General features: G+C 48.9%; 4 protein-coding genes across 7 annotated transcripts; 1 reads left to right on the top strand and 3 right to left on the bottom strand.

Annotated features, from left to right (window-relative positions):
• Positions 1 to 4,196: 4,196 nt before the first annotated feature.
• LOC143373326 (uncharacterized) lies at positions 4,197 to 7,613 on the bottom strand. 2 transcript variants are annotated; one of them, XM_076820492.1, is made up of 5 exons: positions 6,975 to 7,613; positions 6,360 to 6,909; positions 5,690 to 6,032; positions 5,138 to 5,504; positions 4,197 to 5,067 (listed from the first exon to the last, which is right to left on the bottom strand). In XM_076820492.1, the coding sequence occupies exons 1-5, from the start codon at positions 7,074 to 7,076 to the stop codon at positions 4,492 to 4,494; spliced, it is 1,938 nt and encodes a 645-aa protein (XP_076676607.1). In that variant the 5' UTR covers positions 7,077 to 7,613; the 3' UTR covers positions 4,197 to 4,491. The 2 variants fall into 2 exon arrangements, with proteins under 2 accessions (XP_076676607.1, XP_076676608.1); XM_076820493.1 differs by having other exon boundaries at positions 5,695 to 6,032.
• Positions 7,614 to 7,765: 152 nt separating this feature from the next.
• Positions 7,766 to 12,745, top strand: LOC143373328 (arylsulfatase B). 2 transcript variants are annotated; one of them, XM_076820495.1, is made up of 9 exons: positions 7,766 to 7,905; positions 7,987 to 8,249; positions 8,396 to 8,569; positions 9,195 to 9,407; positions 9,474 to 9,723; positions 9,903 to 10,082; positions 10,187 to 10,453; positions 10,682 to 10,955; positions 12,025 to 12,745. In XM_076820495.1, exons 2-9 carry the CDS (start codon positions 8,142 to 8,144, stop codon positions 12,191 to 12,193), a joined length of 1,635 nt encoding a protein of 544 aa, XP_076676610.1. In that variant the 5' UTR covers positions 7,766 to 7,905; positions 7,987 to 8,141; the 3' UTR covers positions 12,194 to 12,745. The 2 variants fall into 2 exon arrangements, with proteins under 2 accessions (XP_076676610.1, XP_076676609.1); XM_076820494.1 differs by having other exon boundaries at positions 7,802 to 8,249.
• On the bottom strand, positions 12,231 to 13,816 carry LOC143373340 (uncharacterized). The gene is made up of 4 exons (XM_076820520.1): positions 13,564 to 13,816; positions 13,188 to 13,461; positions 12,498 to 12,707; positions 12,231 to 12,439 (listed from the first exon to the last, which is right to left on the bottom strand). Exons 1-4 carry the CDS (start codon positions 13,670 to 13,672, stop codon positions 12,406 to 12,408), a joined length of 627 nt encoding a protein of 208 aa, XP_076676635.1. The 5' UTR covers positions 13,673 to 13,816; the 3' UTR covers positions 12,231 to 12,405.
• A 40-nt stretch (positions 13,817 to 13,856) lies between these two features.
• LOC143373325 (uncharacterized protein KIAA0930 homolog) lies at positions 13,857 to 22,828 on the bottom strand. 2 transcript variants are annotated; one of them, XM_076820490.1, is made up of 9 exons: positions 22,262 to 22,828; positions 20,267 to 20,580; positions 19,136 to 19,399; positions 18,959 to 19,058; positions 18,393 to 18,698; positions 17,345 to 17,536; positions 15,939 to 16,514; positions 14,365 to 14,514; positions 13,857 to 14,046 (listed from the first exon to the last, which is right to left on the bottom strand). In XM_076820490.1, the coding sequence occupies exons 1-9, from the start codon at positions 22,380 to 22,382 to the stop codon at positions 14,006 to 14,008; spliced, it is 2,064 nt and encodes a 687-aa protein (XP_076676605.1). In that variant the 5' UTR covers positions 22,383 to 22,828; the 3' UTR covers positions 13,857 to 14,005. The 2 variants fall into 2 exon arrangements, with proteins under 2 accessions (XP_076676605.1, XP_076676606.1); XM_076820491.1 differs by lacking the exons at positions 15,939 to 16,514; positions 17,345 to 17,536 and having other exon boundaries at positions 22,262 to 22,820.
• Between the last annotated feature and the right edge of the window lie 1,262 nt (positions 22,829 to 24,090).

Raw genomic sequence — 24,090 nt, 5'->3', positions numbered from 1 at the left:
GCGCGCGCGTGTGTATGTGTGTGTGTGTGTGTGTGTGTGTGTGGTGAGTGCGCGTGTGTGTGCGAAAGGGGGCACGATCATATGGAGAAAGGAGCAATAAAGAGATACATAGAATGGCAACCGCACCAAGGAGAGACCAAACTCGCTTAAACGAAAGATAATTACTTACTTACTTGCTTTTTATTTATTTTAATTATTAATGTTAATTAATTCTCGTATTTATTGGCGCGGAGGGCTGAGACACTGAAGGGAGACGGCGAAACTACACATGTATAGCACAAGTGCTCGGTACCACCCTCCCCCCTCCGAAACAGATGGACAGTGGGGGTGGATTTCGATAAGAAGGGGTTCCTTTATTGTTACTTAAGCCGGCGGCCCTTGCCTCGAGCGTTTCAAGTGATCGATGCGACGATCTAGAATGTCAAATTGCGTTCTACGCGTCAAGCTGGCTGCGACGCTCGCTCCGCTCGGAAGCAGAAACACGGCGCCTAGGGAAACACCGAACGGTTAGATCGAAATGGTTCGCGCGCGCCGCTGCACTTCCGACAGCGGTTAATCGACATCGACCATCCGTTTCGGCGTGCCACTGCTAATTGCAATTCACTTGAACGCGACTAGGGGAGGGTCGTTACGCACAATACTGCGGTCGCCGATTCGGGCCAGCTTCTTTTGTTCCGAGGATTCTGTTGCATGCGAAATTTTTCCTACGTAAAAGGGAGGACGAAGACTCCGGCTGAGGTTCAGCTGGGAAGTTTGCAAACGATAGGCTGACGAGTCGAGAACGGTAGAGTGAATTTTATTCCGTCGTTCAATCTTTCCGCGTTGCGACCGCGATTCGAGCGCGGGGGTCTCCCCTTTTTTTCCACTTCCGGTAGGGATCCTTCAGGGGCGCCTCTCGAAAGGGGACGTTTCACCCCAGGCTCGTGGAAGTCGATATTCGGGCCTCGATCTTGGGACACGCAACAGCCGTGGACAGGAGGAAGCAAAGGGGTGAGGTGTGTGATGGAGGAGGAGGAAGAAGAGGAGAGGAGAGGAGCCGCGAGAACGAGGGGAAAGAAGGACCGTGACAATATATACATATATACATATATATATACATATATATATCTATATATTTGCAAGATATTTTGCGAGCAGGGCTTTTTTATCTATTTTATAGTAATCTCAGCTTAAGCGGATTGAGAGAGTGGGAGTGTGTGAGAGATCCTTTTGCTAAAACTGAGAGAATACGGAGAATCGTGGTGAAGTGGAGAAAGAGAGGGAGAGAGAGAAAGAGAGATTTATGCGCAGCTGACAAACGGTTTGTAAATTGCGTATATAAAATAGGTAAATAACCGTCGGCTAAGAGAAATGAAGGCGGTTTCACTATGTCGTATACTCTACGTTTTGTTTGTTTTGCGCCTTAGGCTTGCATTATTATTAATCTGATTATTATTATTATTATTATTATTATTATTATTATTATTATTATTATTATTATTATTATTATTATTAATTATCACCATCATCGTCATTATCACTATATTATTATTATTCTTATTATTAATTTTATTATTAATTTTATTATTATTATTACTATTATTGTGTATATGGTATAAATTGTAAAAAGGAACGTATTTACTATAACATATTCATTTTACGGGGATTTACGAGATCCTTCGAATGAACAAATTGTTTAAAATAAAGTGAAGGAATAAATAAAATATTGACCAATTAACATGCTTCGTCTGTCACGCCCCATCTTAATCTTGTTCACTAAATATCGCCTCACTTTGGACTTCCTGCCGAACGTGTTGTTTCATTGATGCATGAAAACTCTTCTCCCTGCCCCCCATCAAAGACAAGATCATCTTCGCAGACGAGGTTTCTGCTTCAAGGGTGAGTCGAAGAGCGAGGCACCGAGCCCGACGATTAGTATGTAGAACGTGAACGAGAGGTCGTTCAACCTCGTCACGTCGTACTCCCTCTTCGCAGCGTTTTTGGTCTTCCTCGGCCACTTACGTACGTAACGAGCCAACGTCCTGTCCCGCCACTGGCCGACCAGATCACCCTGCGACGCCTGCATTAACATAGACTGACAATGAGCCTACCCGTTAAGGGGGTAGACACGGGTAATTCAGCGCGCTGTATACCGACACAATCTGGCCCGAAACATGGGTTCGGGATTTTTCGTTTTTCGTATACCTCTTTCCACTTCATGTTCTCCTGATATATTGGCCAAAATCTGGCGAAAATTTTCAGAATGCACAAAATTGGGCTTTGTAACAGGAGAACATGATGTGGAAAGAGGTGGCACTAAGTAACGTCTTCGGAGAGAGAATCGAGGATGCCTTCGAAGCTGAAATTCAGAATACCTCTTTTCGCTTCATGTTCTCCTGATATATTGGCCAACATCTGGCGAAAATTTTCAGAATGCACAAAATTGGGCTTTGTAACAGGAGAACATGATGTGGAAAGAGGTGGCACTAAGTAACGTCTTCGGAGAGAGAATCGAGGATGCCTTCGAAGCTGAAATTCAGAATACCTCTTTTCGCTTCATGTTCTCCTGATATATTGGCCAAAATCTGGCGAAAATTTTCAGAATGCACAAAATTGGGCTTTGTAACAGGAGAACATGATGTGGAAAGAGGTGGCACTAAGTAACGTCTTCGGAGAGAGAATCGAGGATGCCTTCGAAGCTGAAATTCAGAATACCTCTTTTCGCTTCATGTTCTCCTGATATATTGGCCAAAATCTGGCGAAAATTTTCAGAATGCACAAAATTGGGCTTTGTAACAGGAGAACATGATGTGGAAAGAGGTGGCACTAAGTAACGTCTTCGGAGAGAGAATCGAGGATGCCTTCGAAGCTGAAATTCAGAATACCTCTTTTCGCTTCATGTTCTCCTGATATATTGGCCAAAATCTGGCGAAAATTTTCAGAATGCACAAAATTGGGCTTTGTAACAGGAGAACATGATGTGGAAAGAGGTGGCACTAAGTAACGTCTTCGGAGAGAGAATCGAGGATGCCTTCGAAGCTGAAATTCAGAATACCTCTTTTCGCTTCATGTTCTCCTGATATATTGGCCAAAATCTGGCGAAAATTTTCAGAATGCACAAAATTGGGCTTTGTAACAGGAGAACATGATGTGGAAAGAGGTGGCACTAAGTAACGTCTTCGGAGAGAGAATCGAGGATGCCTTCGAAGCTGAAATTCAGAATACCTCTTTTCGCTTCATGTTCTCCTGATATATTGGCCAAAATCTGGCGAAAATTTTCAGAATGCACAAAATTGGGCTTTGTAACAGGAGAACATGATGTGGAAAGAGGTGGCACTAAGTAACGTCTTCGGAGAGAGAATCGAGGATGCCTTCGAAGCTGAAATTCAGAATACCTCTTTTCGCTTCATGTTCTCCTGATATATTGGCCAAAATCTGGCGAAAATTTTCAGAATGCACAAAATTGGGCTTTGTAACAGGAGAACATGATGTGGAAAGAGGTGGCACTAAGTAACGTCTTCGGAGAGAGAATCGAGGATGCCTTCGAAGCTGAAATTCAGAATACCTCTTTTCGCTTCATGTTCTCCTGATATATTGGCCAAAATCTGGCGAAAATTTTCAGAATGCACAAAATTGGGCTTTGTAACAGGAGAACATGATGTGGAAAGAGGTGGCACTAAGTAACGTCTTCGGAGAGAGAATCGAGGATGCCTTCGAAGCTGAAATTCAGAATACCTCTTTTCGCTTCATGTTCTCCTGATATATTGGCCAAAATCTGGCGAAAATTTTCAGAATGCACAAAATTGGGCTTTGTAACAGGAGAACATGATGTGGAAAGAGGTGGCACTAAGTAACGTCTTCGGAGAGAGAATCGAGGATGCCTTCGAAGCTGAAATTCAGAATACCTCTTTTCGCTTCATGTTCTCCTGATATATTGGCCAAAATCTGGCGAAAATTTTCAGAATGCACAAAATTGGGCTTTGTAACAGGAGAACATGCCGTCGAAAGAGATGGCACAAAGTAACGTCTCCGGAGAGCAAATCAAAGAGCGAGAAGTGGCGCAGATGTTTCAAGACAGTGACTGTTTAACGAAGAGACGCAGAATTTTCGGACGCCTCTTGAGGGGCCTGCGCCTCTTATTTGCAACTTTAAGGCGATGCTGTGCAAGGAGGTATCCGACAGACAGAAAATGGTTAGAGTGAGAGGGGGGTGCGCCTTTATTTCTCATAAGATTAAAGAAATATTCATTACAATTTATGAGCATTGCTTATATTGCCCTACGCTTACAGCGAAGCTCCTCCTTAAAAGCTATTCCCAGCAAAGTGGACCTATTAGTGGCGCAGGTTGTGTTCACATTCACCCTTTTCAACAGCGACTGACAGTGCAATGTCTATATAGTAATTCCCCTGCTGCGAAGCAGAAATTTCTTTCCCATTCGAATACAGCTACCGAAAGCTAGCTACCGGGTCACTCTTAACTCCCCAAGGACTTTAGTACTCAATGCCCAGTAAATCACTTGTCAGAATACAATCGATGGAATGCTTCACAGTCGTTTACGTAATTTCCTCTACCCAAGATTCTAGAGTTGCTCCCAAGCTTCCGAGCTACGTGGCGTCCAATTAGCTTCTCAAAGACAAATACCACGGCCGCGCAGCAGTACCCAATCGCGAGTATGACGAAGCTGAAGGTGATGTGCTTGATCTCCAAGATTCTGTAGCTCCTTTTGTCGTTCACCTTCTGCCGCTTGCGAGCCAGGAACATCTTCCTGAGGTTCAGCTCCCTCCACATGCTGACCAGGCCAGCTTCCACCGCGCTGCGTATCACCCTCGACACCCTGTTGAACAGCGGCCAGTTCTCCCGCGTCACGTACACCTGCACGCTCTGCTGTATCCACTTGGAGCGATGGAGCTGCTCGTTCTTCATCTCCACGGACAGGTGGAGGCAGTCGCCCAGGCACGCGGTGGTCCTGGACCCGAGGACGCGACGCTTGCACCGGTGATAGGTGACTCTCTGGTAACGCGACCTTATCACGGGGTCGTTGATCTCGTGCTCGTAGAACGTCGACCCATAGATCTCGAAGTTGGACTTCTGTGGGTGAATTGGGTAGCATTATGTGTCGTTTCGCTCGTAAGACACGCTTCCTCAGCGTGTTCCGTACCTTGAGGTCCTCCGAGGTGTTGATGTTGGGCCAAGAGACGGGCACGGTGAGCAGAGAGGCCCAATGACTCTGTATCAGCGCGTCTATTACAAGAAACAACAGGAATACCTGGCTGAAGAAGATCCTGCCGGCTGAGTGCCGCGGCAGTCGACGCATGGACACCGAAGTGATCAGGCGGATGATGTCCAAGCTGGCTGGTAGGAAGCCCTGGTACTTGGTGAGCACCAACAGGGCGATGAAGAAGACCGCCACGTTTCCTAGGATCACCTCGGGCGACATGAACGACAGAAGCTTCACGAACTCGGATATCTCGCCTGATCGCTGGGTGATCACGCAGAGGCCATCTTCGCCGTGGGGGTAGGTGTGCCTGTGTAAAGATTCAAGCTCAATTCTTCAAGCACATTTGAAGGGTAAGGAGTAAAACAGGGGGGAAACAAGCTTCCCTGTGGAAACTGCATGTACAGAAGCTTCTTTCCTTAGGACATTATATCTACGTATAATCTATTTGTTGCGAGAGTTATATGTTGTATCGAACGATGGAGGACCACGTACTCCACCTTCCACATCGCATGCAAGCTCCTCACGTTCATGCCCATGTCCACCTTGCCACTGCCAACGTCGGCCAGCATTCCCTCCATGTTCCCGTGAGACCCAACGCCGCCGAGATCGTAGGCAGTGCCGTTGTACACGGTCACGTTCACTGTCGCGTTCAGCTTCTTGAACAGTAGCCTCACGATCTCGCTGTTGTCGCCCGTGAACTTTTCTACGCCTTGTCTACGGTGGTTTATGCGCAGGTGGGGTGAGAACGAGATCGCGTTCAACCTGACCTCGTACCCATTCAGGTTGGTGGTCTTGTCGAACGTGAAATCCTCGCACATCCAATCGCGTTTCGTTCCTTCGATCAGTACATACCTCTGAATTAGGGGTACGAACTAGTGCTCGTAACAAGAATCAGACATCTTCGAGTCTTATCAGTGGCGCAGTTAGGATTTAATTTTGGGGGGAGCCGAGTTGAACGGGTTAAAATATTTTCAATGCAAATTCAATAAAATTCAGTAGGTGATTCATTAAAAGAATGTATTTAAATAATAAAATCTAGTTTTCTTTTCTTTTTATAAACCCCTTTCTTTGGCGTCACTGAGTCTCGTAATAACCAGATTAAGCTAATAACTAGAGAGCAAAGGAAATTGGTGATAAAGCAGCTTAGAGCGCAACTTGCCACCTTGGTGCTTCCTCTTGAGCAGAGTCCAAGGGTGTCCACCCCGTCCTCTAAACTCCCCAGCCTTCCCCCAAATGCTCGGTGCATCAGTGGAGTAGGGGTTGTAGGTGTACGCGGCGAGTCCGTCGGCAGGATCGATGCACAGGAAAATAACGGAGAGGAGATCGTACTCCGAAGCAGCCCAGAGGAACTTGTAAGCGTTCACGCAACCGCGCTCCTCGGTCCGCCGGTCTATTAGGACGTGGAACCCATTGAAGTTCGCCCAGGTGGAGTCCTTGATCCTCTGCAGGAGCAGCCGCAGCAAGGGCTGCGAGGACGCGACCACGACGAACTGGTTCAGCTTGCAGAGCAGGTGCATCAGGGGGAACTGCGTGAACACCGTGAACGAGTACCTGCTGAGGGTGAACAGCTCGAACGCGCTCGATTTCGACTCCCCGATCAGAGCAACGGGGATGCTCCGAAGGCTCGATCGCTGCAGGATCTCCTCGTACTCGCCAGCCAGCAGCAGCGTGTCCTTTGACTCGAGCATCGAGCAGGATCGAATTATCGTCATCTAGGGAAATCAACATCATCGTGCAGAACTTCAATTAAACGCGGTTTATCTATTCGTTCAAGTACCGTCTCCTCGATCAGGTCGTCGTAAGTGACATCCTCCCCCGTCGTTGCATTAGCAATCAACGTAGAGATCGGTAGAACGAGGTTCCAAGTAGCTTTAGACATGTTGTCAGGCTTCTTAATTCGATCCGTTCGAAGAAGTGGCCGTATCAATGAGGTATAAGGTACGATTAACGATCACTTGTCTTGGTTGCAACCCAGGAGTTATTATCTCTACAAAATCGTCTCCAAGTCGATAGAATAAACGAAGCCGTCGTTGCCCCTTGGCTTGTAGGTCAAGTGACGGTAATAGGATTCAATTCCAGTGGTTAAGTACGCTTTGTTCATGCAAAAGCGTTGCGCACTTAATGCCTTGGGTCTTAAGTAGTTGGCTTGGGATTTAGCAAATATCAGCTGGTTTTATCCCTCCGAGAATGTAAGAGCCACAGAATCTACTGTGATTCCCCGTCACAGTTCACGCGCCAACTGCCGAAACGACCCCGCTTTTACCAGAAAGCTGTCCACCATTTCCCTCGTAATCGTTCCACGCGATAATCATCTAAATCGTGGTCCCTCCATTTCGACGGTCAGATAACGCACGCCGTTCACCACGATTACCGCTCGTTTTTCGGGTGGAGATCGTTTCAGGCCGCGCCTAATTTCAAGGTAATCGAGCGAGACCTAGCGGCGGCTGAATTTCGTCGCGGTGACGCGAAATTCCTAAAACGTCCCTCCTTCGATGTTCGCAGCAGCGAGGACGGTTGGCCAAGGTGGGATCGTCGCCTCGCCGCAAAGAATACCTCGAGCGCCAGGCAGTTTACCGCTGTCGTTCGGCCTGGCTGCTCGTCTCTCGGGCCAGTGCCAAGAGAAAGGGGAACTGTTTATCGCTAATTTGCACGCCACTTTTCCTCGTCGGGGAGTTCCCGGTGTCATCGTCACTCTTTCGCGCCGACAGGTCTTGAGCGGCAGATAATCGCGAAGTAATTCACCTCCACCTGTTCACGCATGTATTGGAAGCTGGGCTAATCGCATTTAGACGCGAGTCAATTGCGGGGGGCTTGACAAAGTGGAGGCAAAGCGGTCCTTCGAGGAGTCTGGCCGGGCAAGGGCCTCCGAAAGTAGTATACCTGTGAAGAAACCGGTTTACTGTTCCTCGGAGGACTGTTCTCCTGTGGGTGGAAGTCCAGCAGGATGATGGGAGTGCGAGGTGTGCAATGGCTCTCGCTGATTACCGTTATCAGCGGTCAGGCGGCTGCGGAGGAGCGACCGCATATCGTCTTCATCTTGGCCGACGATTTGGTGAGCTGGGGCTTTAGTTCTCTTGAGTAACTAGGTTTCGATTAAAGTATGAGTAGTGAGAGGGTGGAGGAGCAATTGCGTAGAGTTAGATCTAACGGGACCTGTCTTGCAACCGAAATGGTAATCTTGCACGATTGGTCGTGCAGGGATGGAACGATGTTGGATTCCACGGTTCCGGGCAGATACCGACGCCAAACATCGACGCCCTCGCGTACTCTGGCCTAATCCTGGACCGATACTATGTCACTCCGATCTGCACACCGTCCAGGAGCGCTTTGATGACTGGCAAGCATCCCATTCACACCGGAATGCAACACGGGGTACGTGGGCTAGCCTGTGCAAATTGGCGAGGAGCTTAACCGTTTAACCGCACAATGAGCTTGTAAATAATTGAATGGACGCAGCTGTGAGGCGACGCGCCGCGCCGACAGATCGCGAACGTCAGAATTGCCGGTCGCGAAAGAACACCAGTCTACATCGATTCTACTTTGTCTTTGCCTTCGAGTCTTCGCATTGCTGGGAGTTCTGAAAATGAAGTTCTAAATGAAACACGAATGTTTACAAGTTGTACTATGAATGTTCTAAGCCACGCATAAAAATTCAGAGTGAGGGCTGGGGCGCAAAAATGGCTCGAGCCGGGCCTGCGCTTAGCAAGCATAAAGAGAGCTCTTCCTAATCTTGTGACACCGTTGCTACGTCCGTCCTACCTCTCTTCGCCCGTTTCGTACCTGCGTTTGCGTTCGCGCCATTCGATCTGACCTTTTGCACTCCGTTTTCACCCGCGACGACGTACGAGAGCGGAGAAAGGACTGCTGACCTTTAGCCATCGCGTTCAGAAGTGTTAGAAAATCGCGTGCTTCGGTAAAGCTGAAAGTGTAGCACTCGATTCATAATCATTCAGCGTATAAATTGGGGGGTGTTTAATGGAGTATCGCGTGAAATCAGGTCCTGAAGTGCGCCGAGCCGCGAGGGCTTCCCCTTCACGAGAAGATCCTGCCGCAATACCTTCGAGACCTCGGCTACGGCACCCACATCGTTGGTAAATGGCATCTGGGGTTCTACACGAAGGAGTACACGCCCACCTACAGAGGATTCGACTCTCACGTCGGATTCTGGAGCGGTCATCACGACTATTTCGATCACAGCGCCGTTGAGACCGTAAGCGAATCAATTCTTCTATTTGCGTATGTACGCCGAATTCTAATCCATTGAATTTCAACGCAGCCTTACTGGGGTTTGGACATGAGACGCGGTCTAGAAACAGCCTGGGACCTCCACGGCCAATACTCCACCGATATCTTCACCAAGCAAGCGGTGAAGCTGATACAGAATCACAACGCGAGCCAACCAATGTTCCTGTATCTAGCCCACGCGGCCGTGCACTCGGGCAACCCTTACAACCCTCTCCCAGCGCCCGACCAAGACGTCTCCAAATTCGACACTATCGCGGACTACAATCGTAAACGCTTCGCTGGTAACCACGGAACTCTTAAAGCCGGCGCGCATTGATGACCGACAATTAATTAATTATTCAATTATTTCTTCGATTCGCTTCGCCAAAATGCGCGACAGGCCTTAACTCGTCGAACTACGAGGGTGTTTCGAGAATCTCTGCCTAGTTTCTCATGGGGGGACACGTAATTTTGATTCAAGGAATGCTGAGCAAGCTGGACGAGTCGGTGGGCCAAGTGGTGGAGGCGCTTCGCAAGAAGGGTATGCTGAAGAACAGCGTGATAGTGTTTTCCACGGACAACGGCGGTCCTCCGGCGGGTTTCAATCAGAACGCCGCCTCCAACTGGCCATTGAGGGGCACGAAGAACACCCTCTGGGAAGGTAGATCCTCCAACAAGCTTTGCGAACAAGTAAATTCAGTGCCTTCTGTTGGGAAACGTGTGTTTGGGTGTTTGATGAGGGCGTAAGTAATTAATCGTAATTAGGTGGAGTGAGGGGAGCAGGATTGGTATGGTCACCGAGATTGGCTCGCCCTGGAAGGGTTAGCAGACAACTGTTTCACATCAGCGACTGGTTACCGACTTTATTAACCGCTGCTGAGGGCGACCCGCGCAATTTGACGATCGACGGCGTGGATTCGTGGCATGCTTTGAGCGAGGACAGCGCGTCCCCGCGGCAAGCGGTCCTCCACAATATCGATGATATCTTTGGCGTTTCGGGAATCATGATTGGGGACTGGAAACTCATTCAGGGTAAGTCGTTTGCGGTGCGTGCTTACTGCCAAGATGAGGCTCTATTTTTGCCAGGCCCTTCAGTACTAGGAACCCGTTTCACGCAAGTAGAATGAACTCATTGGCTCCGAGGGAGCGTTGGTTGGAGTATAACTAATAGTAGCGAAGGTCTATGCACAGGTTCCTTCTTAAATGACAGAGTATATAGATATTCGTTGTACCTGTACGTGAGTACCGATATGTTCACAGGATCTACGTACAACGGGCAATGGGATGGCTGGTACGGACCATCCGGAAGAGAATGGGTCTACGATGTGGGCGGCGTAATCGGTAGCACAGCTGGTCGCGCAGTGGCTAGCGTCGGCTTATCGCTGTCTGCAGAGACTATAAGAACACTCAGGGAGGACGCGATGGTCAAGTGCCCACCGAAGATCGATAGCCTACCACTCTGCAAACCCCTCGAGGCGCCCTGTCTCTTTAACGTTCGCCAGGACCCTTGCGAGGATCACAATCTCATAAAGGAGTAAGCGACTTAAACAGTTCGCAACTTTGCATTTCGTTATGAAACTTAGTTGCGCCTGCAAGAGAAGCAGATTTTCGCGCCGCAGCTGCAAGAGAAGTTACGAGGCGATATTTCGGGTTTTGCAGGTGCAACAAAGTTGCTAACCGAAATTCGGCTGTTCGCAGAGACGCGACAAAGTTGCAAAACCGAAATTTCGGGTCTTTGCAGTGCAACAAAGTTGCAAACCGAAATTTGGATGTTTGCAGAGACGCAACAAAGTTGCAAACTGGGATTTTATTTTCGAACGCCCAAATTTCATTTGCAGCGTTGTTGAAATGTTTGTCGTTTGCAACTTTGTTCGTTTTTTCGGGGTGATCAATTTTGGTGCACTTTTTTGTGGTGTACTTGTGTGATATGTCATAATGTGTACTGTGTGTTGTGATTGTGTGGTGTAATGTGATGTAATGTGATGTAAAAAGGGGGAAAAATGTGTAGATAATGCAGTACACGTATGAAGCTTAGAAACCCCAGCTGCCCCCGGATTTATGCAACCCAGTGTTGACCCTGTACGCGTAAAGAATCTATATGTTCCGAAACAGGGTTGCAAAGAGGTTTGAAGAATATAGAAAAAATAATAGACATTTAATTGGTTGAATAATACTGTTGCGAGCACCCTTTGGTTGGAATCCAGGGCCTGCTGGTGCTCGTGACAGGAACAAGAGGACAGCGAGAAGAAGGCGATCGGATCGATCGCCTGTCAAGCTGTCATTGGATAGCCAGACGCCATTACGTGCAGACGCATCGACATTTACATATTTATCGCGCGTTTGTGATTGTATACGATTTATCTTACCCTGTTCTTGTTAATGTTCTGTTGCTTCTGTTGAACTTTCGCATTAAACTTCTGCTATGCCGAGCCGAAACCATAACAATACTTTATTCAGCATTTCTACTGGAGTTATTTTTTATTCATTGTATGGTATCGTTGGAGTCGATTATTATTACCTGCGATAGAATCCTCTGTGGAGATTTAAAAAGTGGTGCAAGTTAAACATGTTAATGAAAACGATCTGTTGTTACTGTCTTCAAGGTTTCCTACGATCGCCAGCTCGCTGCAGGACGAGCTGAGAAAATGGAACGCCACCGCGGTGCTGCCTGGGAACCTTCCCTGGGACGGCAGAGCGAATCCCAACTTCTGGGACCACACTTGGACCAATTTCGGCGATTACCTGAACGTGCTGGCGAACAATGTCAGCTGAAAGTGCTGGAGAACGCGGCGCAGAGACTAGGGGCGAATGAAACGTTCGATGTGTATTACCAAAGTGTCGTACAAATGCTTATAAAATCGATTAAACTATCGCACATCTAACGTGAACAAGGATTGAATGTTACGTCGAAAAGACTTTTATACATGTAGGATGATGTTTGGAATCGATGTCCACGCTGAATCGGTTCCAATGGTCCAGGTTCCTCAGCCTTGCGCCAACGGCATAACTTTGCGGCAGCTGAAACACATCATAGTTCTCAGAATCCCAACCATTGGAGCAACACATTCAGACTCACCTGCAAACCGATGGAATCCACTCCAACCCCGTGGAGCATTCCTCTTCAGGCACGGCGCAAATGCATCTGCACTTCTCCGGGTTCCACACCATTTTCCTCCTGAAGGTGCAGGCGTCCTGTTCCTGGAAATTGTCGCACTCGCATGCACACTCATCCGCCTTGTACTGCTGATACTCGTTACAGTCCTTCTCTGTTACTTTACACTTGCATCTAAAAATAAAGCCGCAGCCAGTGCGAAGGAAACTTTACCGAGTCAGTTTACTTTGCCTATTTATAAGCCTTCCTCGACTGCCTTCCCTAATTCCAATCAGACGCAGTGGTTGCAGTGTGTCAAGGTTACCGTAGCAGGCCTTTTAAGGAGCAAAGAATCGGAGGATAGGATTAGAATTTTGGTCCATCGTTTCATAAGTAGTTCTCTAAACCTAGTATTCCAAAGTGACTTTGGAATCCAAACGTGTACGCCTCGTATCTCCAAATTCGCTAATTCTATAATCATAAGCAGTAGCGCACCCAGAGAAAAAGGAGATTGATGTAACCACGGCTGAAGTGATTCAAGAGCTTTGTAAAAAGAAAATAAAACTGGACTCTATTCATTAAATAAATTTGTACGATCACCTAATGGATTTTATTGAATTTGCATTAAAAATATTTGTATCCGTTCAACGCGCCACTGATCATAAAGCGTTCTACCTGCATTGCGTGTGTTCCTCGACGTAGACGCGGTAGCAGATCATATCGCGCGACAGGGCGTCGCGGCTCCTCTTCACGAGAATCAGCTTCCTCTGCGTTCTCGTGGGAATGCAGACCAATTGATCGCCGCAGAAACCGTCGCACCTATTCACTGGTACTACGTTTGGGAGGAAGGTGTACCTACGATCCGCATTTAGCTTCTCTAAGCTTTTCCGCGGCCTGCACTTCACCTCCTTCATTCTGTTGTAGAATTCCTGCCGCGACCCTTTGCAATCTACCGAAGATATTATTAAAAGAAAAATAAGTTTAGAACTCAAATGAAGATTCGTTAGACAGGGACCGACATATCCCTTCTATCGATTAATTGCTGCGATACCTGCAACTCCCTCGCCGTAGTAAGAAGACTCGTTAGAAATTGGCGAAGCACTCACCCGGTCCACCGAATCGATTATTAAAACGCAGGCGATAAGCGCGAACCACTTCATATTCACTAACCACCGTGAACAGATATGAGTCTAGCAATTTCTGCGCGAACACTGCGGTGGGAATTTCCATTCCAGTCTTTTTATACGCTACCCCCTGCGGTTTATAACATCGGCGAACATTTTACGCGGAGAATTGCAGCGGGAACTCTGGAGTATTACAAGAAGCAGGGCAGCGGGCGGGGGATTGTAAATAGTATCTCGTTTATTTCTTAATCTATACATATCGGTTCTGTTGGGCCACGGTTTCGCCGTCCGAGCGCGTACAAAGTGGGAAATGAGACTGGAAATGGCAAACTCCGTTCGAACGAAAAATAGAACGTCCCCGTGTTACGGCTAGAACGTTAGAATAGGTCCTTCTCGATGATCAAGAATATCTGTAAGGCGTAAAGAGAGTGTTTGTTAGGGAGGTGTCTGCAAATAAACCAATCGATCGAAAGACGTCACGCTGTAGCTGCATAGTTTGCTTGGATGGTGAACGAAGGATCTATTTCAAGGATTTGTAGGCTGATTGAGAGCTAGAGAGAAGGTAAGTGATGGAAATCTCCTTTAATTACCAGCATCCACTTGGACGTTCCTTCTTGAGACGTCTCAAGCGTTGTAATAACCTGAATCACTGACTATTCGACGGCTACAGGGTAACGTCACCGCTTTTCAGAGTTCGTCAATGAACTCTCCGGCTTTGGTTCGCGTACCTTTGGCAATGCTCCACCAGGGCAACGTGATGTAAGTGAGAAACGCGTTCAATGGGACGGACTGGGCCCTCCTGGTCTCTTTCCAGAAGTGGAAGGTCTGGGTGAATCCTCTCATGGTCCACAGCGGGTTGTACGCGCCGTCGTCGAGCTCTGATGGCACACAGAGAACGGGCACGATTATTAGAGATTAGATGGCGGGCTCGACCTACAGCTAAAATCCTGGAATGATTCGTGTCGACCGATTAGGCAGGACAGTGGGTGTAGCTCTCGTTGGACGTTGCACACACACACACACAGCTGAGTTGGGATCGGGGGATCGGATCGATACTCGTGGCGAACTGCTGTTCGACACGGACTAACGCTGGATGGCTAATTACTCTGTTGGCGATTAAAGGGGGACGGGTGTAGCACGGAGATATGTGATGCAGCAATACACATCGGCTACAGGTGCGCAGAACAGATAAACACAAAGAGGGATGCACTAGCGTCCTTCCTTCTCCGAGGAGTGTTCGATTTCTATATTTCGAATCTGACAATTGAGACACTGTGGAGAGAGAGAGAGAGATCGAACACTGCCGCACAGAAGGGGATGATGAATCTTTACTGCTACGGTATGAAGAAATCGTAACGTGTATAGTGGGTTCTACGTGTTCTGTTGACTCCCGTTCAACGGAGTGAGCAAACCTCCCTCTGGTCTTTCAGCGGACCTATCGCGGCTCGATTCACGTTCTGAATGACTATGTTTATACCGGTGGTGAAACTCGCATAGATTTGTCAGCGAGGCTTCCCGAACACGCGCTCTACAGAGTCAATTGCGCTATTGATTTCGTTATAGAACCACCACCAGCACTACGAGACACCGTCACGGTACTCCTACCGATACCCAGGGGATGAATTAGTTATCTCGGATGTTGGCACTCCTATTGCCACGGTAATTTCACCATCCTCATAAACACAGTCATAGGCCGAGCATGGCCGTACAAACGGAGACAGAAATTCGCCTTTCTAAGGGAGGTGACTATGAATACCACGGGCACACGCATCGAGTACGATGGACGAAATGACTGCAGGCTTTCTGGTGTCGTAGAGGCTGCTCGGTGAACGATCGCTTCCCCACCTCTTTCTACTAACGTGTCGATAGCTTAGTGCGCAAATTTTGTATGTCGACTTTTCGCGAAATTTGAGTTTTTATATGCAATAAATAGTTCGTGACTGTTTCTTCCATATCTACTTCATAAATTTGTCAAAAAAATATTTTTGTTTATTGTACGCCCCTGTTTTTCTCGAAAAACGCAAAAGTGGACATACGATATTTGTGCACTAAGCCATCCATATCCAATCCAAAGATTTATAAAAGATGTAGCCTATCATGGACCCAGTTTCGGAGTGACGAGAGTCAAGTGTTCGCGATTAGCTTTGCTCGCGAGACCTATACTTTTCTACCCCGCTGATTCCCTGCGACGACTTTCTAGTCGTCGTTCACGGAACAGCCCTCTGTAGGGAAGGTGAGCGCGTGATCGTTTTGTGGGTTGGTGGTGTGGGTGGGTGTCGGACTGGGGGGAAGAAGAATTTACCCTGTGAGCCGGGGCGGCGCGGGAGCTCGCACCAATAGTAGATAGCTGTTCCGTCTGGCGTGACACGGTGAGGGGGGAGCGGGTTGCCAGCGAAGCTTCCGGATAGCGCTCGCCTTCGTCTTCTTCTGGGCAGGGTGGCGCTCTGCCTGTGCGTGGTCAGGTTTCCGCGCGTGATACGGGCGTTCGCGTTTTTATCTCTCATCTGCTCGTCGTTTTTGTTCTTGTTCCGACCGGTGTAGTACTCTTCGTGGTCGGAGCCGGCAGACCGTAGCCGGCGGCGCCCGTCCGGCCGACGAGACCTGAACACTTCGTCGTCGCTGAGGCGCCGGTGCTCCTCCTCGTTCTCCATGTTGTTGACGCGATCGTGGTCGATCTGCCCGGTGCTGTACGGCCTGCGTTTCCGGTTATTATCCTCCTGGCCCTGCTCGTAACCCAACGGCAGCTCCTCCTTGCCGTGCACCATTATCGCGCCCGCGTCCAGCTTCCGTCGGACGTTGTCGTCGGTGAGACAGGGCGCCGCCGGCACCAGTATCTCGCTACCGACCTCGATATGGTTGTGTTGGTGGTTCTGGAGGCCTGCCACGAAACAACCCGTTCCAACTAATCTGCGCGCCCGCCTCGCGTTTCCACGACACCCTTCGTTCCTTGGTCTCTCTGTCTCTTAAACCATTGCTCGACACGGCATTCGCTCGCCTCGAATACCCCTTGCTACTAGCTCGAGCTGCCTGCGAGACGTTACGTTTCGAAATTCGTGCGACGTCGAGGGGGGACGCGATATGGTAGCAATAGTTTCTTCGAAGCCTGGGATTGCGATCAGAGATAATAGCAACGGCACACCCAGAGGGGAGCCCAAGGGGCCCTGTCACCTCCCAAAGAAGAGGCTTTGCAAAAGGAAAAGAAAACTGGAGTTTAGTTTTTAAATAAACTCTTATAATCACCTGATGAATTTTATTGAATTTGCATTAAAAATATTTGTATCCGTTCAACTCGGCTCCCCCCAAGATTAAATCCTGAGTGCGCCACTGGATAATAGAATATAGATTCCCGTTTATAATAATAATTAGAATAAACAATTATAGATCGTTAGAAAATAGACTGAACAGAGTACTTTGGGGGATGTTTCTCCAGGGGAGGCGACGATCCCAGACTCGAACCGAATCATTTCGATATCATCCGTCAGTCTTCTCTCTGAGGAAAAGATAAATCGTTAAACTACCGCTACCGTATTACGTGCTCCCTAGGTATCGCGCGAAATTCGGTACGCAACATCCTCTGCGTTCGAGAGCAGCAACGGAGGTTATTCGAGAGGCGGACCAATTCGTAACGAACTGGAGCGACCTGTGCAGCGTCTGAAAGGGCGCAAGAGACAGAGAACGAAGGCCTGGAAGACGCGGGGGCACGCTCACCGTCTGTCTCGCGATAGGCCTCCTTGCGGCTCGGCGAGTTCTCGTTTCCGGCACGCTCCCACGAGTTACGTTGCTTTTGCTTCGGACGTTGCTGTCTGCCGGGGGGCAGGGGGGATCTACGTCGCCTGGCGTGAGGGCTCCGGCGATTTCCTGGTGAGCCCCGACCGCCCCAGCTGCTATCCTGTGGGTCGGCTACAAAGGAAAGAGCCGGCATGGCACGTGCCACTGATTAGAGACAACGCATGTAACTTCCTTCTCTCTCTCGTCTCGCTCTCTTTCGGATTTCGCTTGCGAGTCGCTCTCTGTACGATCTGTTTTCTCTATCCGCTGGTTTCGTGACAAGCGTGCGCGGTACGAGCACGGGGGTTCGCGTGCGGTGGTGTTGGTGGTGGTACGCTAGCTACGCTGCCTCTTCTGGACGTGACTTCGCGACGTACGTTCGTTACATCTTATCGGTCGCACGGGTGCGCGCGTCTCGCGTGTATGCATTTTCAGACTGTCGTCGAACGTCGGCGAACGCATCGAGAGACCGCTCCGAGGTACTCGTGGCCGCCGATCGGTCTGAAGTGAATTGCAACAGAGTCAATTCGTTCCCTCTAGACCGATCCCGAGCTTCGACACTCGAGCATGAAGAGAAGGATCGCCCTCTGCGACTTGCCCCTCGGCGCCTCTGTCGAGCAGGTGTAACGGCAGACCTAATTCGGAGCCCGCGAGACAGGTCGCAGAGGGGGCTGTCAGAGAAGCGCGCGGCTCCCGTGACACGCGGCAGAGAGAAAGAAAAGTGACGTCGGGCGGACCAAAGGCATTCGATGCTCGGAACTGGTCCTACGAGGGGGGCGTCTAAAAGCTATCGGTCGGTCAAGTAATGTGCAAAAGACACAGAGATAGATACGTAACACAACAGCATGCACGGTAGAACCTGAGGGTCGCAGGCAGAGAAAATAGATGGATAGGGGCAAGTGTGAGAGAAAAGAGTGACAGTATGCTTCCATCAGTTTGGCAACTCCCGTCCTCTCGACTCATCCACGGGACAACTGCGTCTAGTTACCGTCTCGAACGTCCCCAGCCTCGATCTCGCTCAGACCGTTCGCCATCGAGTCCAGTCCCTCGTTCTCCGACCTGGCCTTCGTCGCGGCAGTGTCCGGCTTCGTTCTCCAGCCGCCCCGCACGAAGTTGTTCAAGTTCGCGCTGGGATCGGACAGCCTTCGTTGATGGCGGTACATGAACAGCTCCTCGGCGTCGTCCCAGTCGGCGTCCCACAATGAGTCTGTGGCGCAGTAGCCGGGTTCAGAGGTGGGCGTCTCCGCCCCCGAGCCCTTCGGCTTCGTCACAGCCATCTCTGCGTGCCCTTTGCCTGAAATACCGAACGATCAACAGGGCAAACATTCCAGCGCCAGCGAGATTTAGCTGCTCAGCCGGTTCTTCCGGTTCGAGGGTTTACGAGGAACGTGGGAAGCATAGTGGAAGCGACTACAGGACACGCGGAGATAGGGGAGATTGAGAGATTCTATCCAGCCACCCCCGAGTTCTTGAGTGGATAAGAACTCGGTCGATCGATCTGCTGAATAGGGATTTTCGGAGCTGTTTGTATAAGGAATGATTCAGTGACCGTACCACGAGGCCCCTTCATCCGGACGAACTCTATTCTCTGCGAGGCCGCGCCGGAAAACAGGCCAAAAGTCATGCGCTGCGCCATTTTGGTGCTCAGGCTGGACTGAAAAAGGAAGAGGCGGTGTCAGTAGTTTTTGGTAACAGGGCGAATTTTAAGAGCGGAGGATTCGGGAGGCTCACCCTTGCGTCGTAGACTTTCTTCAGCGCGTCGTATCTGATAGAGCCGAGGAAAATGACACCCTGGATCGCGCCTTCCCTGTCGGAAGCGACCAGCTCCACGCATACCATCTCACCGTCCCTGACTAGAATATCACAGAAAACTTCGTCGAAATTGTCCACCATGAAGCAGATGTGCGGGTAGGTCATCTCTTCGAGGTCCCCCTTCGCGTCCATGCGACGACGACTCGGGCTCGCGTACACCTTCTGCGAGTGTCTTCGTAGAACCTGAAGGCAATATTCGTCTCCTGGTAGAGAAGATCGAGTAACTCCAGACAAGCAGGGCTTGAATAGGTTTCCAAAATAACTGTTTCAAACTGTTATATAAAGGTTCTGACTGACTGAGTTATTCAGAACCTTTATTCGGAATAACCGTTATAAAGAACCTAAATATCAGACTATATAAGTATAAGTTACGGTTCCTATATAGCTCTATAACTTTTATTTTTTAGGTTCTATAACTTTTATTTTTTAGGTTTTATAACTTTTATTTTTTAGAATCAGTTACAAGAATCGGTTCTATAACCGCTTTGTAACTTATATAGAACCTAAAAAATAAAAGTTATAGAACCTAAAAAATAAAAGTTATAGAACCTAAAAAATAAAAATTATAGAACCTAAAAAATAAAAGTTACAGAACCTAAAAAATAAAAGTTATAGAACCTAAAAAATAAAAGTTATAGAACCTAAAAAATAAAAGTTATAGAACCTAAAAAATAAAAGTTATAGAACCTAAAAAATAAAAGTTATAGAACCTAAAAAATAAAAGTTATAGAACCTAAAAAATAAAAGTTATAGAACCTAAAAAATAAAAGTTATAGAGCTATATAGGAACCGTAACTTATACTTATATAGTCTGATATTTAGGTTCTTTATAACGGTTATTCCGAATAAAGCTTCTTCATAACACTTTCAAGAACCGAAATCTTTATAATAACGGTTTCAAGCCCTGCAGACAAGCGCCTAGTCGTTTTCTAAATATACTTAATAGATTGCCCACAGACTTCTGCCAGCTAATTCTAATAGCTTTTCTAAAATTGCTGCGGCCTATGATACAGAGATCAAGTAGCTAGGGCGAAGCATTCAGCGGCTCACTTGCAATTCCTTAGGGCTTGTCCTTGTGCAGATCGCTAAAGTGAGCGTGTAGTCGAACTGATGTACGACCAGGTTCAGGTACACGGTTTCTTCCCAATCGATGTCGGGATCGCCGATCGGCAGTTTCTTGCTGTCCTTGCGGAACACGTCCACCTCGGTCTCGAACTTGGGCAGGTACCTCGACGAGGTTTTCACGTGCTTCTTGCGCACGAAGAAGAGCAGGTCGTCGCCGTCGATGGTGTGCTCCCCTTGGAAAAGGAAGTGGCGGACGAACAGGTCCGTCCAGTACGTTGTACCCTGAAGTACCACGAAGTCTGGAAAAGCCCGCAGAGCCAATTGAAAAAGCAGGCTGTAATTAAACGAGCGCGCACCTCCGAGCTTCGCGCGGTGACATAAACGGAGGCGCCATAGGCATCAAGATCACGAGGTAAAAATAAGGATCGTTAATTGACGGAAGGAAAGATCGCGCTGGTATTTTCGATTATCGACCACCCGCGACGCTGGAGATGACATTATCTATGAAAGAGCAGGAGGGAATGCTCGAGGGAGGGAGCAGGCGACGATTGAATCTCGGGGAAGCCGGCGGACAATCGATAACGATATTCGCAGCTAGGTAACATTGGCAGCCATACGTCCCACCCCAATTCATAGTCCCACTTACAGGCGAAACATCCAATTGAAATAAATACGAGCAATTGCTTTCTTCCGCGTCGCGCTGGAACGCGAATAATACGATTCACGATCGTGCGCTTAAAGAGCGCGGTAACGTGTTAATGAATTTCAAGCAACAGAGTCGTGATGAGATATGCGTCGCGCTTCGCGAACTACGTACATACGTATTCACCTTCGGGTATGAAAAATACGGCGGGCCTGTGGGGAATGCTATTAGGATCGAATCATGCCCGGGGCGTGCGTTTAATTGTCCGCCGGCAAAGGATTACGTCACGCTGCATTTATAGCACGAACGTGTTTACAACAAACGTTCAGCATTCCTGGGTTTCTTCTAATGTGTCACTGGAGCCAGGACTCGTGTGCGGGCAAGTTTCGTGCTGGACAGATGAACAGACGTTAGGAGGCGAGCTATCGATCTGAAAAATCAGCGCGGAGGCAAAAACAAAAGGCTCGAAAGGAGTACAAGGTGTCTATTCAGGGATTAACGGCGTAGCTCGCTGGTTTCCAGATGGAGATCGCCTCGGTGTCTACGACCTCGCGTTAGCACGATTAAAAACGTAAATAGATGCAAATGTATTCCCCCTACTTGTCGGGAACACTGTACATGGCCAATCAGATATACTACGAGCTCTGCTACACCTCGAATCGACCCCATGTTGGTAAACATAGCTATCTCGTATCAGCTGGCCAGGCTATCAGTATCAAAACAATGGGAGGGGTATTCTAAAATGGCGAGGAGTATAAAAATCTCCGAAAACGGAGTGAATAATTCCCCAAATGCAAAGCGGCTAAGCAAAAACACATAAAGACCACTCGTCGTTTCCCCCTTGACGCATCGATCGTTAAATCACCCTCGCAGCAGACCCCCACGTCTGTCAAACAAAAGCACCACTTCCCCCAAGAGCACACCCGCTTCCCAGCAACTCCCTCGAACCGCCAAACATGGGCTTAACGACGCGTATTGTGACTGGTAGAACTATCTTCAACTTGTGAGCTCGCTACAAGAAGCAGACGATGTACCTGGAGTGTCAGAGCCGAGGATTTAAGCTTGTTTACCTAGGCCTACGAGCCCCTAACTTCCTACTACCCAGAAACTATAAAGCACGCACTCCTGAGCATCTGCCACCCAACACTCAAGCACGCGAGCATCTGCCCCTGCTCCACTCCACCCGCAGTACACCGAGATGGACCAGCGTTTTGCATCGTAGCCCCCTAAGGATCGTCAGAAGCCATTCAGCAACTGCGTACATGGCCCTCGAGGCCCGAAAACCCATCGTACCCCTCTCGCGGTGTGAAATCCTTGGAAAGTAGGTGGATACGAACCATCCTTGAGCATCTGCCGCAGCTCCTTGGTCCTCTGGAAGTTGATCTCTTCGAGAAGCTGCTCGAGCATGGTCGGCGGCCTGGTGAGGCCCGAGGACGAGCTGCCCGCCAGAGTGGCCATGCTCCGGAGCTAGTACTCCTGGTGTGCTCGTGGTCGCGTTTCCCCTGCACGGCGATGGTCCCACCTGTCACCACACGGCTTCAGAGCCGCGCACCCGCCGCGAGCAACGGCTCCTCGAATCACAGCGGAGCGCGTCCAACGTCGAGCGAATCAGTGGCGAGATACGCGACGATGGAGCCCAGCTGCGAGCAGGTCATCGCGAAACGTCCACGACCTGCCGCATCTTTCTGTCCCCTCAGTGGCGATGAAGCAAGGATTCCAAGGGGCCTTCCTAGACACCGGGAGCCCTGGAGCTTATCGGGGCGTTCTCGTGGGGGCCATGCCGCCGCGCGTCACCTCGATGCCTGACGATGGATTCGCGTGCCCGCACCGTACACGGTCGAGTTCACGTTTCTCTCCGCTCCAGAGTCACCGGGAACCCGATGACTCGGCACTGGCTCCCGTTAAGCCGCTCGATAATACAGCGCATGCGAGCTACGCGGGCGCTTCGCTCGCGCCAGTGGCGCGCAGTTTTCGAACTGCTTTCCTTTGATCGACGCGCGTACATGCTTTTGCATGGGCAATGGGGAATGTTGGGTGAGATAGTTTGTTGGAGGGAGTCGCGGGTTCTTGCGACCCAAAGAATGCGAGCTTGGCACTGGTGGAAGCTCACTGATTTGGAGAAGCGTGTCGCTTTTATTCAGCGGAGACTGAAATTTGCGTACTTTTTGGCCTGCTATGGATCAGCACGTTCACTCAGTTGCAGTGCTGGGATAAAGTGTGCAGGCACTCAATATTCCTAGGCGCAGGCTTCTCAGAAGTTAATGTCAATAGGTGTACACCTGCTTGGTCCAATATGTCAGGCAGTTGGAGACGTGCATAGTCCTGGGATCCATATGTGGGTCAGGGTAGTGTTGATGCAGGCTGCGTTTACAGCCCCGGGCAGTGAACGCGTTGATATTGTTACGTGCACGTCCCAACACCTTTGGTACACCATGATATTGACTTGAGAGTGTTGAAGCCTGTCACAGGCAGGACGTGTGAAATTGTCTCGCACGGTGATCCTAGCTACCTACTCGTAAATACCCGCAAGGAATATTTATGGAAAAGTCTGTTGGAAAAGTTTGACGGGCATTTTTCTTTTCATGTTTTTAGGTCGTGGGTTCAAAGATCTTTGGGACACTGAAAGGTGACGCGCTGAGTAAAAATGAAAAGTTATCTAACTAGCGGAATATCGTTCAACGCACAATGCTATGGGTTTTCGGAGTGGAGTTGAAGTTTGTGATAGTGGTGTTAGTGAACGGAGACGTGGGCGTTTATCGCGAGCGTGTTATCGGGAAGACGCCACTGCTTCCAGGGAGATACGGTGACCTGAAACTGACCTCCTGACTTTAGATAATGATTCCAGAACATTGTTGGCCGATTTCACAATGGAATGCATGCGTAGCCGCTTGGAATGGAATAAAATTCTTAGCCTTGAGCTTCGAACTTTAAACGATTCAAGCTGTTACGCGCAGTTCGATGTAGAATAAATTCTCAAATCTGACTGTTGCAAAGTGTTACTAAATTAAAGACCACGTAAACATTAATTCACAATTATTTTTTTCTAAATACAACCGATTCCCATTCGCCGCACTTAATCTGTCCACAGAGATCTATTCCACTGGAATTCGTCCCAGTCTGATTGAGAAGAAAATTTTCCTAACAAGATAGCCAAACAGGGGATCTT

Source organism: Andrena cerasifolii, chromosome 9 (assembly GCF_050908995.1).
Source record: "Andrena cerasifolii isolate SP2316 chromosome 9, iyAndCera1_principal, whole genome shotgun sequence".
NCBI lineage: Eukaryota > Metazoa > Arthropoda > Insecta > Hymenoptera > Andrenidae > Andrena > Andrena cerasifolii.
The sequence above is the reverse complement of the archived record's forward strand: the minus strand, read 5'-3'. Positions and strand labels throughout refer to the sequence as shown.